Raw genomic sequence first — 15061 nt, 5'->3', positions numbered from 1 at the left:
GTGCTTGATTTCCATGACAGGTAATGTGAGGGACTTCCAGGCTCTGGCTATAACCCTTTTGACTTCCATCGGAATTTGGGTTGCCAGCTAAATTTGAGTATTGGTACACTAAACCTACGAGCCCCCTGGGGTGTGTCCATGATGCCCTGGGCTCACTGGAAGTGAGCTGAATAACACTAGATAGTATTTAATCCCAAAGACTATCAGCATCCTTTGGGGAAGAACAGGTACTGCAGGAAACCACTCTGGATAGAAACTGAGTATTGCAGCAAGAACTGTTTTTTTACTTCTTTACATACTGGGCTCCCTTTGTTTCAAAGATGAAGGTAGGCTTCAGTAAACAGGTGTAGTATACCAATATTCAATTTAAAAGATAAGTTCACCTTTGGAAAAAATAATAAACGCACATTTTGTTGCAGGTAAAAAAATGCTAATTTATTATTTTTGTCCAAAGGAGCCTGGAAAGCATTGAACCAGTGATCAGTAGATCGCTGATGCCATGCAGGTCTCCTGCAGGCCTGTCAGACTATCTGCTAGCAGTACGGGATGTACGGTCAAGCAGATATTCTGACAGGAAGCATCAATGAATTATCAGGTTGCTCCGTAGCGCTCCGCAGCGCTCCGCAGCGCCATGGTAGCTCATTGAAAACTACAAGCCAACAGCTGCTAAAGCTGTCGGGACGGGGTGCGGTAGACATGGTTGGAGCTGTGGGAACATGTTACATGTTCCACCCTAGATAGGGGTTCCAAAAGTGAACTTATCCTTTAAGCTGGTCAAATGCTGAGGGAAGTCATAAGAGTTATAGCCAGAGCCTGGAGCTCCCCCACACTACAATTCAAGAAAGTAAAGCAATAAATTTCTCGGGATATTGTCTTTATGAGAAATCTACAGCTATACAAACTGGCACTATGAAAAAAATGGTTCTTCAGGCTTCAAAGGGACCAGATTGTGGACAGCGGGGTAGAAAATGTATCAGTATTAGTGAGAGTAAACAATGCCTCGGACTGGTGGTCAGTGGGAGTTAAAAACAACATAGTGCCTGTGGTCAGTGGGAGGAGGAATAGTGTCTTGTATCAGGGAGAGAAATAGTGGCCCCATCAATGGTATCAGTGGGAGGAATTATTTTATAAATAAATAGTAAGAGGGAGACTACCTTTGCATGGGTAGAGGCATCCACAGAACACAGTTTTAACCCAGGGATGAATCACGTGAGATTGCCAGGAGTTCATTCAGACAGAATTGCATTTATATTCCACCAGTAGGATGAAAAACAGCTTAAACATTAACTTCTTGCTTCAGGTTTAGTAAACAAAGTCCTTATATGCAGCACTATATGAATATACAGTATATATGCTGTTATAAATCATGGGACCCCATACAGCCTACCTGACAGGGCCCCGGCTGTGTTTGTACAGCTGTTGCGTTCCCATAGAGTAACAGGTGGCTCCAGCCACTCAAACAAGCCATACTGTGAGGGCCAGAGAACCCATGTGCATGAGCCATTCTTATCTATTTCAGTGGTCTTCAAACTGCAGCCATTTGATTGCTTTTATCCGGCCCTTGGGGCACTATTTCATCCACTGATACCAACAATGAGGCATAATTCCTCCCACTGACATCAACTAAGCGGCACAGTTCCTTCTAGTAACACCAATAACGAGACACAATTCCTCCCAATGACACCAATGGGGCACAATTCCTCCCTATGACACCAACTATGGGGCACAATTCCTCTCAATAACACCAACGGCGGGGCACAGTTCATCCCACTGGTGCAAACAATGGGTTGCAATTCTTGCCACTGACACCAAAAATGGGGCACTATTCCTTCCACTGTCACCAAAGATAGAGCTTTGTCTAGTCTCACTGGCCACAGTTCAGCCGCCCTAAAGTCTGCAGGACAGTAAACTGGCCATTTGTATGTAATGTTTGGAGACCCCTGATCTATTTATTAAAATGTTGATATTTAAAAAGCAGTCACAGCCTGAGTAGAAAAGCCTGTCCCCTGTCAGCAAGCTGCATAGCGGGACTCTTGCTCTCTGTGTGGATGTGGTTGGCTCTGCAGAGGCCTAATCACCTTCTGCAGAGTTAGAGCTAAATCCCTCTGACCAGCAGGGAGCACAAGTGTTGCTGATCACAGAGTTATAGGTCAGACACAGAAACAGGTGTGTTGGACCTCTGCAGAGAGACCACTGCTGCCACACAGAGAGAAAGGGTCCTTACCTGTAACATGCTGACATGGGTTAGGCTTTTGTACTCAAGTTGTGGCTACTTTCTAAGGAAAATAAACTGTTAAACTTTGCACTACTCTTGTTTTGATGCCACTAGAATGTGTTTAGCTGATTCCAATAGAAAGATCCATTGCACTTTAAATGAAGACAAATTCCATGTTCATCCGTGTTATTATAGTCAATGTAAGAAGAGTTGAAACTGAAGCGCCGCACCACTGCTAAGAGGTCCAGATACAACTTTATTCCATTAAAGGTCGGGGGTAAAATTCGAGAAGTAGACAATGCATTTTGGGCGTCTAAGTGCTCCCTTCATCAGGACTAGAAAGTGCTATAAAATATATCCAAAGAGTTGATATATTTCATAATATACTTTGGATATATTTTATCATTTCTATATGTAGCACACCCGTGGGTGTTAGCAATATATTGGTATATGATGTGGGTTTCACAGCTCTTACCTGGACTGACGACACAGCAGAATACAATGAAACACATACTGGCTTTAAGAGATAAAATTTCCCTGGGGGATTTATTCCATCTAGAAACAGGGTGCAAATATCACCTATGACTCTAAGCGTAGTGAATCATAGTAATCGTATTGGATAATCATGTATATTAACTTATGGACATAAGATGTCCTATACCAAACACATATATTAACAAGTATAAACGTTACTGCATAAAATAGTTACCAGCACTTAACTATAATGAGTGCCAAACACTCCCCTTGTTTCCTGATATCTGACCAGAACAAAAGTTCCAAATGCAGTCTCTAGATGGGGCCCGTTGGAGCTCTTTTTAACATAGGTGAACTGTTAAACAGAATGTGGCTGATTTCATCAGCAAATCCTACAAAAATGTCTTTGAAAAATATAGTAACAATCCTGGGTAAATGGCTTGTTCTCACTTCAGCGCAAATCTCTCATTTAGGGATTATTCTGTAATTTCATTATCTCCGATATATGTATTCAAACTTTGCAGACAACCGAGGGAGATGACACACACTTTGCTAGTCTCTGGTGCTGGTAAGATCAGTACAGCGACTTGGCGGGAAATTGCACTGGGTATCTCTCTCTGTGTCAGTGTGTCTCTAAAATGGCGACTCAGCAGAGTAACACCGACCTCATGGGGGGAGTTGCAAACAGCAGTACTCACGTCCTATATGATCTTTCACTCAGTTCAACTGTTCAGCCTCCTCTCAGTCCTCTAAGGTCCTGCAGCGCTGTCTCTGGTGTCCAACAATGACGACCACGGGTTCCTCTTTCCGCCAGCCCCTCTGCACTGACCTTCACCTCCACTCACCAAATCGTCTCCCTCCTTTTCTTTATTCCTGTCTCCTCCTCCATAGACTTCCTGTCCCAAGCCAATCATAGAGCTGGATCTGAAACTGTTGCTAGTGGCATCTTGTGGCCGAATAAGATATTACATCAATTCACATATGGTACTATAATGTCTGCAGTTCTATTATTGGTAATAAGAGGTTGTTAAATATACATTTTACTAGTTCCCAATTTTTTTTTAACCAGAATGTATTATTTTATAACAAGTATCATCATTCTTAGCAGTATTAACACTAATATAATTTTCATTACCTTTCGTACAATTTTGCCATTGTACAATCAGATTGTATAATCTATGGTTCAATTTATACATGGTTCATTTTACTCATATACATACATCTATTCCTTATGGATCAGTTTACTGCCAAGAATGTATTTAGTGAGTATGACTAATATTGTCAGTAGTACTATAATTATCCTGCCCAGGGACCAGATCATTTACACCAATATTAATATCTTAAGATAACAATACCAGTGAAGTGTACCTGCGGGTCCAGCGCTGTCTCTCCACTTTCCTCATTAGAGTCAATGGCACACTTGCAAGCCTATCATTGTTTTTGGAGTTTGTGCTATGGCATCCTTCAGCAAAACTTTGACTTTTACAGGCAACAGCAGCCTTAAGCAGTATCCGGGAGTTATAGATATACTAGAAAGATCTTCACTTTGCCACCCTGTGGCAATTTGGCAGATGCATCTCCACCTACACACTGGGCTATGTAAAAGAACTATATCTAAGCAGGCCATTATCGTGCTCCTATCTCTCCTGCAGTCCCACAGGGGAGTCGAGGTTCACGTGGCAAGTCATTGATTCCTTCATAGCCACATCCATGGCTCTGAAGAAGAGGAACAACCTCGAAACGCGGCAGCCACCAGCTATCCATAGGCTCACATTCCCCCACCAGACCACTCACAGGGGCTCCTGAACCACTCTGCATCCCTTGCGACATGCTTCCCAATTTAATTTGATTTTACATTTCTGTGCCTGTGCGCCCTCTCTTTGTTTTCTATATCCACATCCATGCCTGCATGAGGATGGAGAATCTATCTATCACTTGCCATCCTCCCTACTAGAAAATACTGTGATATGTTCTCTAAGATCTCTAGACATATGTACAATCGCTAAGTTATCAACTAGGGGGGTAGGCAGTTTATTGTACTGTATATGGAAGATGCTATGACTTGTAACCAATGGCCAGTTTTAATGTTAAAATAAAGTGTATGGATTTTACATTGTTTGTGAATTCTCTGATCCTCTCATAAATATATGCACACCAAAAGTCCATATCAATGTTTCCAACAGGTTGACGTAAGCCTAACATAAGCCATAGTTTTGGCATTTACTTACCTGGGATGTGTTGCTGAGATATAAATAGATGGGGAATTACCATCTTTAAATGTTTAACTTTGCTTCACCAAATATTGTTTAATAACTGTGCAGTTAATATAGAAAAATATAAAAATACCCCAAGTAAATAAGAATCAAACACGTTGATGACAAATATACTGTACGTAGCAGTCACTGTTTCCTATGAGTTAGCTGAAATATCTGTGCAGATAACATGGGAATGGTCAGGTGTCTGGAAGTGAGTAATGGGAACAGACAATCTGTCCACTTTGCAGACCTTTATAAACCTTGTCCAGAGCTAGCAACAGTCCTCTCAAAATTTCAACAACTCAAAGAAGAAGAGTTCCCATCAGCTCACTATGCTTTATATCTGGATATGCATGTTCCTGGGGCTTACAGGTAATCACCATCACACCTCATATCATTTCTGTTGTGGCTTGAATTAGAAATTGTGTTGTCTTGAAATGCAGGTATATTCAAAACATTTTTCTTTCTGGTTCGATAAAATGCAGAAGGATTAGAAACATAACTTTTAATTTTTTTAAATTTGGTAGACTCACCTTCTCTATTTGTTCATGATGGTTAGTGTTGGGAAACCCAACATTTTAAAGTTGTCATTCTGAGACAGGAAGGGAAGGTAAATCTCTTTAACAGGGCACAGAAATAATAATATAATAAAATGGTGGATATATTAACCATTTCCTACATGCTACATAAAGAAAAATATCTTTATAGACAGTTACATAATACGGTACATTTGTACATTATGCATATACTGTAGAGCTGCCATCGGCATTTAAAAACACCGTAAACCTGATGATCAAGGGTATGATGAAACAGTAATAAAAGGAACCTTATAATGCCTACAGATTAGATAGCCCACCTGCCCAGGACTTCTTGTTTTTATGCATGGGGTTGGATGATGCCTACTGTGATGCTGCATTCAGAAATAGCAGACTCTCTCAAACGAAAGATACATTTTAATCCTCAATTGCCCCTCCCTTCCCTCCAGAAGCACATACTGCCCCATCCATCACTCCATCTTCACACAATTCAGCTGCTGGGGACAAGAGGAACTGCCCTGTCAATGCACCTAGTCAATCAAGTTGTAGGTGACCCAAGGTTATGGATTCTCCCGATGTCACAAGTCTAGCACTTGGTGAATTGCTCAGCGCTGTCACATAGGGGTTTATTTACTAAAGCTGGAGAGTCCAAAATCAGACTCCCTTCTGCATAGAAACCAATCAGCTTCTAACCTCAGCTTGTTCAATGAAGCTTTGGCAATGAAACCTGGAAGCTGATTGGTTTCTATGCAGAAGGGAGTCTGATTTTGGACTCTCCAGCTTTAGTAAATAAACCCCCTAGAGTCAGTATACATGAGTATAATTGTTTGCTCTTGCTGGCTGAACATAGCAGTGGGGGAGCAAAGGGAAGATGATTACATGCTCTTGGGAAGTGGCACTAAACTTTTCACTTTCCCAAAAAGTTGGTAGCTAACTTTGGGTCTCTGCTCCAAGTATTTGTAAATAAACTCTTTTTGATTCCTTTGCAGCTGCTGCTCCTTGGTCCGATGATGATAAGATCATTAATGGTTATGAGTGTGCCCCCAATTCCCAACCTTGGCAGGTTTATTTCACCACTCGTGGAGGACAATGGTGTGGTGGCTCCCTGATCACATCACGGTGGATCATATCTGCAGCTCATTGCTATCAACCGTAAGTTCCATGATTCTTCTTTGTATATAAGTAAGACTTGTCAATCCAGAATGCAGATCAATCCAGTGGCCTAGGGCTGAATTAGTATGGGTTTCTGAATAGATCATAGAATCTTAAGTCAGCCATAGAAGGGCGATCTGTAGTTTTCTGAACAAACATAGCAGTGGGCAATCCATCCATTACTTTGTAAGTACACCCGCTTTTCTCCATGCTTTCCATAAAAGTGTAGCTATGGGCAAAATTGAAAAATATATACTGTATTTCATGCAGTTTGTCATTAACATTAACACCAGAGTGTTTTATATTTCATTACTTTTCCATTTTTTAACAGGCCAAGTGCTCCAGCAAAAGTGGAGGCTAAAGAAGTGTGGGCAACACATTTAATGGTTAAGTTCACCTTTTAGACAAAAATAATACATACACTTTTTTTGCAGGTAAAAAATGTGCATTTATTATTTTTGTCTACAGGAGTCTGTAAAGCATTGCACCAGCGATCAGTAGATTGCTGATGCCATGCAGGTCTCCTGAAGACCTGTCAGAATATCTGCTTGCCATACGAGATGTACGGTCAAGCAGATATTCTGACAGGAAGCATCAATGAACTACCATGGTGCTCCACAGCGCCGTGGTAGTTCATTGAAAACTACAAGCGGCTGTCAGGACTTGCAGTTCATTCGTTCATGGAAGTCTGTGGATGAATGATGAGGCTGTGTGGGCTGTGTGTTTTCAAATTTGACAGATAGTACGGGGAGACTTCTTCCCGTATTATCTGTCAGAAGGAGGGGGGCGGATGTGGCTGCGGCTATGGGAACATATATGGGAACCCTAAAAATGGCTGGAACATGTAACATGTTCCCAAAGGTGAATTTATCCTCTAACACTGATAGGGTTGCTTACAATGGCTGGCTTTTGTTCATATTGTTCATATAATAAATCTTTTAAGATGTAGGACTATGCCCACAAACCCAACTACCATCTTCTGTCTATGGTTTATTGGATACATTGTCTGTATATTATGTTTATGATGCTTTTAAGTAGCAGAAGCACCCAAAAAGTCACCCAATGCCAAACATAGGATAGAGAATAATGATTAGAAACGAGTATTATGTAGCAGATTGAACAAGGTTGGCTGTAAGATCATCCTCATCTTTACTGTAATATCATACAAAGAATATTCAGTGGGTGGTGGTCAAAGGGACTTTTTATTTATAGCCAATGCATGGTGGACCATGTTTTTTGCTCTACCAAAAAGACTTAAGCTAGAAAAACACAGTCAACAATGTACACCTTCCATTTTTATATCCAAGGTCCTGCAAAGTTATTAATGGACAAGTATGGCCAAAGCACTCCTTGCCATAATTCTCCTGTGGGTCAGAGGAGCACACTTAGTCTTTCCCTTCTGTGATCCAGGTTCAGCTGACCGTGGGCTAAAGCTCAGTGTCGACTGATGTCCAGGCTCCGTAGGGATCCTGGCAATAATGTTTGGCACTCTAATGAGCACTGGAGGGGGAAAGCATAGAGCTGTGACTAACAGTCACTACTCTGTGCTCAGAGAGGACCCAAGAACCCAGCGATCAGTGGTCTTTGATCACTCAGATCTCATAGCTGATGGGGGACAGATGCATCATTCTGAAGCCATCTAGGTGATTATGTTTATTTTCTTTAGTTGCCGCATTTATTTTTTTTTAATTGTTTAGCCATGAATGTTATTTAAAGAAATCCTCTACATTTTGCACATTATCTGTAGTCACCCTATGATCATTGGAGTACTTTGATATCTACTGTTCCTCTTTATTCTTGTAGGCCCCGGGACCTGATTGCTCACCTTGGGGAACATGATGTTAGTAAACAAGAAGGAACAGAACAACGTATCCAGGTGGAAAAAGCTATAATGTACTCCGACTATAACGAAAAAACCTTTGATTATGATTTCATGTTGGTCAAACTAGCCGAGCCTGCCCAGTTCAATAAGTACGTTCAACCCATCCCACTAGCCACATCCTGTCCAACAGTAGGAAGCCAATGCCTGGTGTCAGGCTGGGGAAACACAAGGATCATTGGAGGTAAGTTCATTTTCTGGACTTTATTATTATTCATTTTAAAGCTGAACATCATTCAGTAAAAACATCAAATTCAGTTAATCAAAGGACCTAATGATAAATAAATACACAAAATAAAGCAAATAAAAAATGAGTGCAGGCAGGGTCTGTTTTAATATTGGACCTATACAACCTGCATGGCAGCAGACTGGGAGAGGTAGGGCGAGGCTGTGTTGCATTGCACATGTAATGACTACAAATATGCTGAACGGAGAAAACAGCAGAATGATGACTTATCAGCGTGTTGTTGCTCCTTTACTGTCCAGTCAGCAGGCCAGTGTTATCTTAACTTTTGTACAACCCTCCTATACAAATATAAAGTGGCAAAAGAGCTTTAGCATCCACACACTGGCACATATGCATTGCTGGATGGCCGATGTTTATGTGCCGATAGCGTGCTCACTGCAACAAAAATAACTGTCAATTAGTAAATTCAATAAGTGCATACAAAAAATGCAAAAAGCTCCCAAACAATCACAAAAGCTTAAGTTATAAACAGGAGCGGACTGACAACTCATGGGGCCCCCGGGAAATAGGGGATCATGGGGCCCCGGTGTCCTTACTCAAACTCAAAAAAGCCTATGAAAAAGGTACCAGGGGCATCTCATGGGGCCCCCTACTGAATTTTCAAATGGTCAGTCCGCCCTTGGTTATAGATCCTTCACAATTCTCTACAATATTTTAGTAATGCATGCACTTATTGATATGTTACTGGACTTGCCCAAATTAGTGCAGCTACTGCAACTTTGCTTCCAGAGTTCTACTCCTCTTTCTTGCATTGTAGGAATATCCTTTTTTAAAAATGATGTCTGTAAAAATAAGATCTTATAGGCATTGGTAGGTTTTCAGAACTGGTAGGTTGTTCAGAAGTCTAAGCAGTATTTAACTCGTAATGTTTTGCAATGCCGGGCATGGTAGGAAAGGTCAATCACCAATGGGCACACCACAACACAAAATTAAGTATTTCCCCAAAGCAAACCACCAAAACCACTACAACCTATAAGTAAAAGGTCTTAACCTTAACAACGTGGTTATTTCAAAAATGATTTACACAGTAACCTTCCTCCCTGACCAATAAGATCAATTAATGCAAACCCATGAACCGCATTACCTACAAGAATTAGAAGAATGTACATCATTCATAATGATTTTTAAGTCAATTACCAATAAAAACAAATACCCCAACCATTCCCTACCATAATTCATCACTTATCAATATATTTGTAACAGCAAATACAATTTCATGAAATTTTAAGATTATTAAACATAAATTAGCCCAAGCTGGAAACATACATCAACGTGAAAACTGGGAGGGCAAAAGAGATCTTTAAGTTAACATAGGAAGTGTGCAGAGGACACAGGACAGCTCTTATTATTATTATAATTATTATTATTATTATTACAGGTACTTATATAGTGCATTCACTTTATGCAGCACTTTACATATATACAGGTGAAACTTGAAAAATTAGAATATCATACAAAAGTTCATTTATTTCAGTAATGCAACTTAAAAGGTGAAACTAATATATGAGATAGACTCATTACATGCAAAGCAAGATAGTTCAAGCCGTAATTTGTCATCATTGTGATGATTATGGCTTACAGCTCATGAAAACCCCAAATCCACAACCTCAGGAAATTAGAATATTGGAAAAGGTGCAATATTCTCGCCTCAAAGTGTCCCACTCTAATCAGCCACCGTATTTTTCGCTCCATAAGATGCACCTGACCATAAGACGCACCTAGGTTTTAGAGGCAAAAAACAAGAAAAAAAAATATTCTGAACCAATAGACTGCAGACACAGTACAGGAGATGACCAGAGACTGCGGACACAGTACAGGGGATGACCAGAGACTGCAGACACAGTACAGGAGATGACCAGAGACTGCTGACACAGTACAGGAGATGACCAGAGACTGCAGACATAGTACAGGAGATGACCAGAGACTGCGGACACAGTACAGGAGATGACCAGAGACTGCGGACACAGTACAGGAGATGACCAGAGACTGCGGACACAGTACAGGGGATGACCAGAGACTGCAGACACAGTACAGGAGATGACCAGAGACTGCGGACACAGTACAGGAGATGACCAGAGACTGCGGACACAGTACAGGGGATGACCAGAGACTGCGGACACAGTACAGGGGATGACCAGAGACTGCGGACACAGTACAGGGGATGACCAGAGACTGCGAACACAATACAGGAGATGACCAGAGACTGCGGACACAGTACAGGGGATGACCAGAGACTGCGGACACAGTGCAGGGAATGACCAGAGACTGCAGACAGTGCAGGGAATGACCAGAGACTGCAGACAGTGCAGGGAATGACCAGAGACTGCAGACAGTGCAGGGAATGACCAGAGACTGCTGACCTTTGGGGAGGGAGGGGGAGCGGGTACCTGAATTTGACAGGTACCCGCTCCCACTTCCGCGGAGTTGTCCTTACCTCTTCTTCCCGGGCCGGCTTCTGTGACAGCCGGGTGCCCACTGCGCATGTGTGAGAAGCGCTGCGCTTTGTGAATGGCCCGGCGCCTTCTGGGACCTGTCATGTGTCCCAGAAGACACCGGATCATTCACAAAGCGCAGCACATGCGCAGTGGGCACCCGGCTGTCACAGAAGCCAGCGCGGGAAGACTGTGCAGCTCTGGAGCGAGGAACAGGTTAGGCCCTGCAGGAGACAACAGCTGAGCGGCCGGCCCGGTATTCTGACATGGTGGCCGCAAAAATACTGGACTGGCCACTTTATATTCGCTCCATAAGACGCACTGACATTTTCCCCCCTTTTTTGGGGGGAAAAAAGTGCGTCTTATGGAGCGAAAAATACGGTAATTAAGCAATAACACCTGCAAAGGGTTCCTGAGCCTTTAAATGGTCTCTCAGCCTGGTTCAGTAGGAATCACAATCATGGGAAAGACTGCTGACCTGACAGTTGTGCAGAAAACCATCACTGACACCCTCCATAAGGAGGGAAAGCCTCAAAAGGTAATTGCAAAAGAATTGGATGAACCCAAAGTGCTGTATCAAAGCACATTAATAGAAAATTATGTGGAAGGGAAAAGTGTAGAAGAAAAAGGTGCACAAGCAGCAGGGATGACCGCAGCCTGGAGAGGATTGTCAGGAAAAGGCCATTCAAAAGTGTTGGGGACTTTCACAAGAAGTGGACTGAGGCTGGAGTCAGTGCATCAAGAGCCACCACACAGAGAGACGGATCCTGGACATGGGCTTCAATTGTCGTATTTTTCTTGTCAAGCCGCTCCTGAACAACAAACAACATCAGAAGCGTCTTACCTGGGCTAGAGAAAAACAGACCTGGTCTGTTGCTCAGTGGTCCAAAGTCCTCTTTTCTGATGAGAGCAACTTTTGCATCGCATTTGGAAACCAAGGACCCAGAGTATGGAGGAAGAATGGAGAGGCACACACTGCAAGATGCTTGAAGTCCAGTGTGAAGTTTCCACAGTCTGTGTTGATTTGGGGAGCCATGTCATCTGTTGGTGTTGGTCCACTGTGCTTCATTTAGTCCAGGGTCAATGCAGTCGTCTACCAGGAGATTTTGGAGCACTTCATGCTTCCTTCGGCAGACGAGCTTTATGGGGATGCTGACTTCATTTTCCAGCAGGACTTGGCACCTGCCCAGACTGCCAAAAGCACCAAAACCTGGTTCAATGACCATGGGATTATTGTGCTTGATTGGCCAGCAAACTCGCCTGACCTGAACCCCATAGAGAATCTATGGGGCATTACCAAGAGAAAGATGAGAGACATGAGACCAAACAATGCAGAAGAGCTGAAGGCCGCTATTGAAGCATCCTGGTCTTCCATAACACCTCATCAGTGCCACAGGCTGATAGCTTCCATGCCACGCCGCATTGAGGCAGTAATTGCTGCAAAAGGGGCCCAAACCAAGTACTGAGTACATATGCATGCTTCTTCTTTTCAGAGGTCCGATATTGTTCTATGTACAATCCTTGTTTTATTGATTGCATGTAATATTCTAATTTTCTGAGATTGTGGATTTGAGGTTTTCATGAGCTGTAAGCCATAATCATCACAATTATGACAAATCACAGCTTGAACTATCTTGCTTTGCATGTAATGAGTCTATCTCATATATTATTTTCATCTTTTAAGTTGCGTTACTGAACTATACTGTAATTGATAACAATATATTATACTTTTTTTTAGTGAAATATGCTACAAAATTGCAGTGTCTCGATCTCCCTGTTTTGTCGGACTCCAGCTGTAAATCTTCTTATCCAGACATGATCACTTCAAATATGTTTTGTGCTGGTTACCTAGAAGGGGGAAAAGACTCATGCCAGGTGAGTATTAAAGATATATAGTAAAATGAATAGTCATAAATATCTTTATATTATATTTTTGGATGGTAGTTATATCCATAGCAGACCATGTGACTGCTATAGGACCAATGGCAGAACTACCAACTGGACTATGGTACCCAGGGCAGAAAGGGGCCCATTCAGGACCAGAAGGAGTAAGTTGTGTCACTTAAAGCAGAACTGAAGCCATCAATACGATGAATAACTGTTACAGTTGGTTGTGCTCTCAATCAGTGGCGTCCCGAGGCAGATGAGGGATGTGCGGTCCGCATGGGGTGACACCGGACCCGCTCCACAAAAAGGTAAGTTGTAAATCAAGCCGACGATCCCCGCAGGATGGATCTGATCCTCGTCGGCATGCAACCTATACGGGGTGACACCGGACCTGCTCCAAGAAAAGGTAAGTTGTAAAGAAAGCCGATGATCCCCGCAGGATGCATCGGATCTGCGGATTGAGCATAATGGATCAGAGTCCGATCCATTATGCTCAATCCGCAGATCCGATCCATTCTGCGGGGATCGTCGGAGGGGGTGTCACCAAGTGTTACCGCACCGGGTGACACCTACCCTAGGGTTCTCAATCAAACTGTCAAACTATCAACTGGCTGGAGTCATAAGTTATTGCCCAGTTGATAGTATTGTGCTGTTTCTCCCCTCCCTCTTCTCTGTCAAAGTGAGGCAAGTGCAGGACTTGGAAATGTCGAATTTTCTCCTCCCAAGAGGAGTTGAAACATTATCACGGCCATCAATGAAGTGGGGAAAAGGGGTGTTATAATTGCACTGTATATTTGTAACCCCCTCTTTCTCAAGCTTCATTAGTAACAGTGTAATGTAGACTGCTGATGTCACCAAGCCAAGAAAAGAGGATATTTGGGGGGTTCAGTAGGCATAGCTGCCGGGCACAGTTTTGTCAAGTGAGGGGTAAGGAGGAAGCTGTGTGTCCCAGCCCGATCCAGACCTCCATTAGCACAGGATGGAACATGATTTGATGGCTCACTTGTTTGCCACTGTGATTGGTAAACACATAAGCCGGAAGAGGAAGGCTTCCACTATTCGATGGCTTCCACTACTACAACTGCAGCTCCGACTGATGACATCTATCGCAGAGAAAGGCAGAGGAGGCGAGTAGTGGAAGACTTTCTATGCCAGTTTCCACGTTTACAAACAACAACAATGTTCTGGTGAAATATCAAATCCTGTGTGGGACAAATGTGTCTGAGCAGCACTACATTCAAATTGAAAAAATGGGGTTGACATATACCTCCATTCAGCCATAACATTATAGCCACTGAGAGATAAAGTGAATTTTTGGGTACAATGGTAAATATAAACCATCCTACAGCTTCTGAAAGTAAATATATACTTTCAGAAGTTGTAGGATGGTTTATTCCATACAAGTAAATACAAAACTTGATTATTAGTGGTCGTATTCTTAAAGTACTTTCCTGCATTGATGTATCTCTTTTTTCACAGGGGGATTCTGGTGGACCACTGGTCTGCAATGGTCAGCTGTATGGAGTGGTCTCCTGGGGTAGAAACTGTGCCCTGCGTGGATTTCCTGGTGTCTACAACAAAGTCTGCATCTATTCTGACTGGATTAAGAACGTTATGGAGAATAACTGAAGCCAATATTATACCTAAGCAAACGTAAAATAAAGCATAGTGCATGTTCCCAGCATCTCCGAGTGTCCGAATTCCTTTTACTGCCTTTGATTTTTAGGACTCTTGTGTGCATAACAAAATGCAAAAATGTCTTTAAGCCACCAGGGTTTTTTTTACAAAAGGAGATCGTTATAACTTTACCAAGCCATGCAGCTATTGTAGTGATACAGCTAAAGACAGAGAATCTGTATAGACACCTTTAGTTCAGAGAAGTCAGATAATAACATCAAGGTAACCACTTAATGTGCAGGTCCATGCGTACTTCTACTTGTGCTATATTGACACTTTTGTTGGTTATTAGGTGGCCTTAGCAGGT

General features: G+C 42.4%; 1 protein-coding gene across 1 annotated transcript; it reads left to right on the top strand.

Moving 5' to 3' along the window:
- Positions 1–5213: 5213 nt before the first annotated feature.
- LOC149443867 (trypsin-like) lies at positions 5214–14761 on the top strand. Its single transcript, XM_089655192.1, has 5 exons — positions 5214–5316; positions 6470–6632; positions 8436–8695; positions 12929–13065; positions 14557–14761. The coding sequence occupies exons 1-5, from the start codon at positions 5277–5279 to the stop codon at positions 14704–14706; spliced, it is 750 nt and encodes a 249-aa protein (XP_089511318.1). The 5' UTR covers positions 5214–5276; the 3' UTR covers positions 14707–14761.
- Positions 14762–15061: the final 300 nt, after the last annotated feature.

Source organism: Staurois parvus, unplaced genomic scaffold, assembly GCF_062004578.1.
Source record: "Staurois parvus isolate SC_StPar_1 unplaced genomic scaffold, SC_StPar_1.0 ptg000827l, whole genome shotgun sequence".
NCBI classification, from domain to species: Eukaryota; Metazoa; Chordata; class Amphibia; order Anura; family Ranidae; genus Staurois; species Staurois parvus.
The sequence above is the reverse complement of the archived record's forward strand: the minus strand, read 5'-3'. Positions and strand labels throughout refer to the sequence as shown.

Coding starts and splice junctions, on each gene's coding strand:
- LOC149443867 (XM_089655192.1), top strand. CDS start 5,277: ATGCTTTATATCTGGATATGCATGTTCCTGGGGCTTACAG. Junction 6,633..8,435: donor GCAGCTCATTGCTATCAACC/GTAAGTTCCATG, acceptor TTATTCTTGTAG/GCCCCGGGACCTGATTGCTC. Junction 8,696..12,928: donor AAACACAAGGATCATTGGAG/GTAAGTTCATTT, acceptor ACTTTTTTTTAG/TGAAATATGCTACAAAATTG.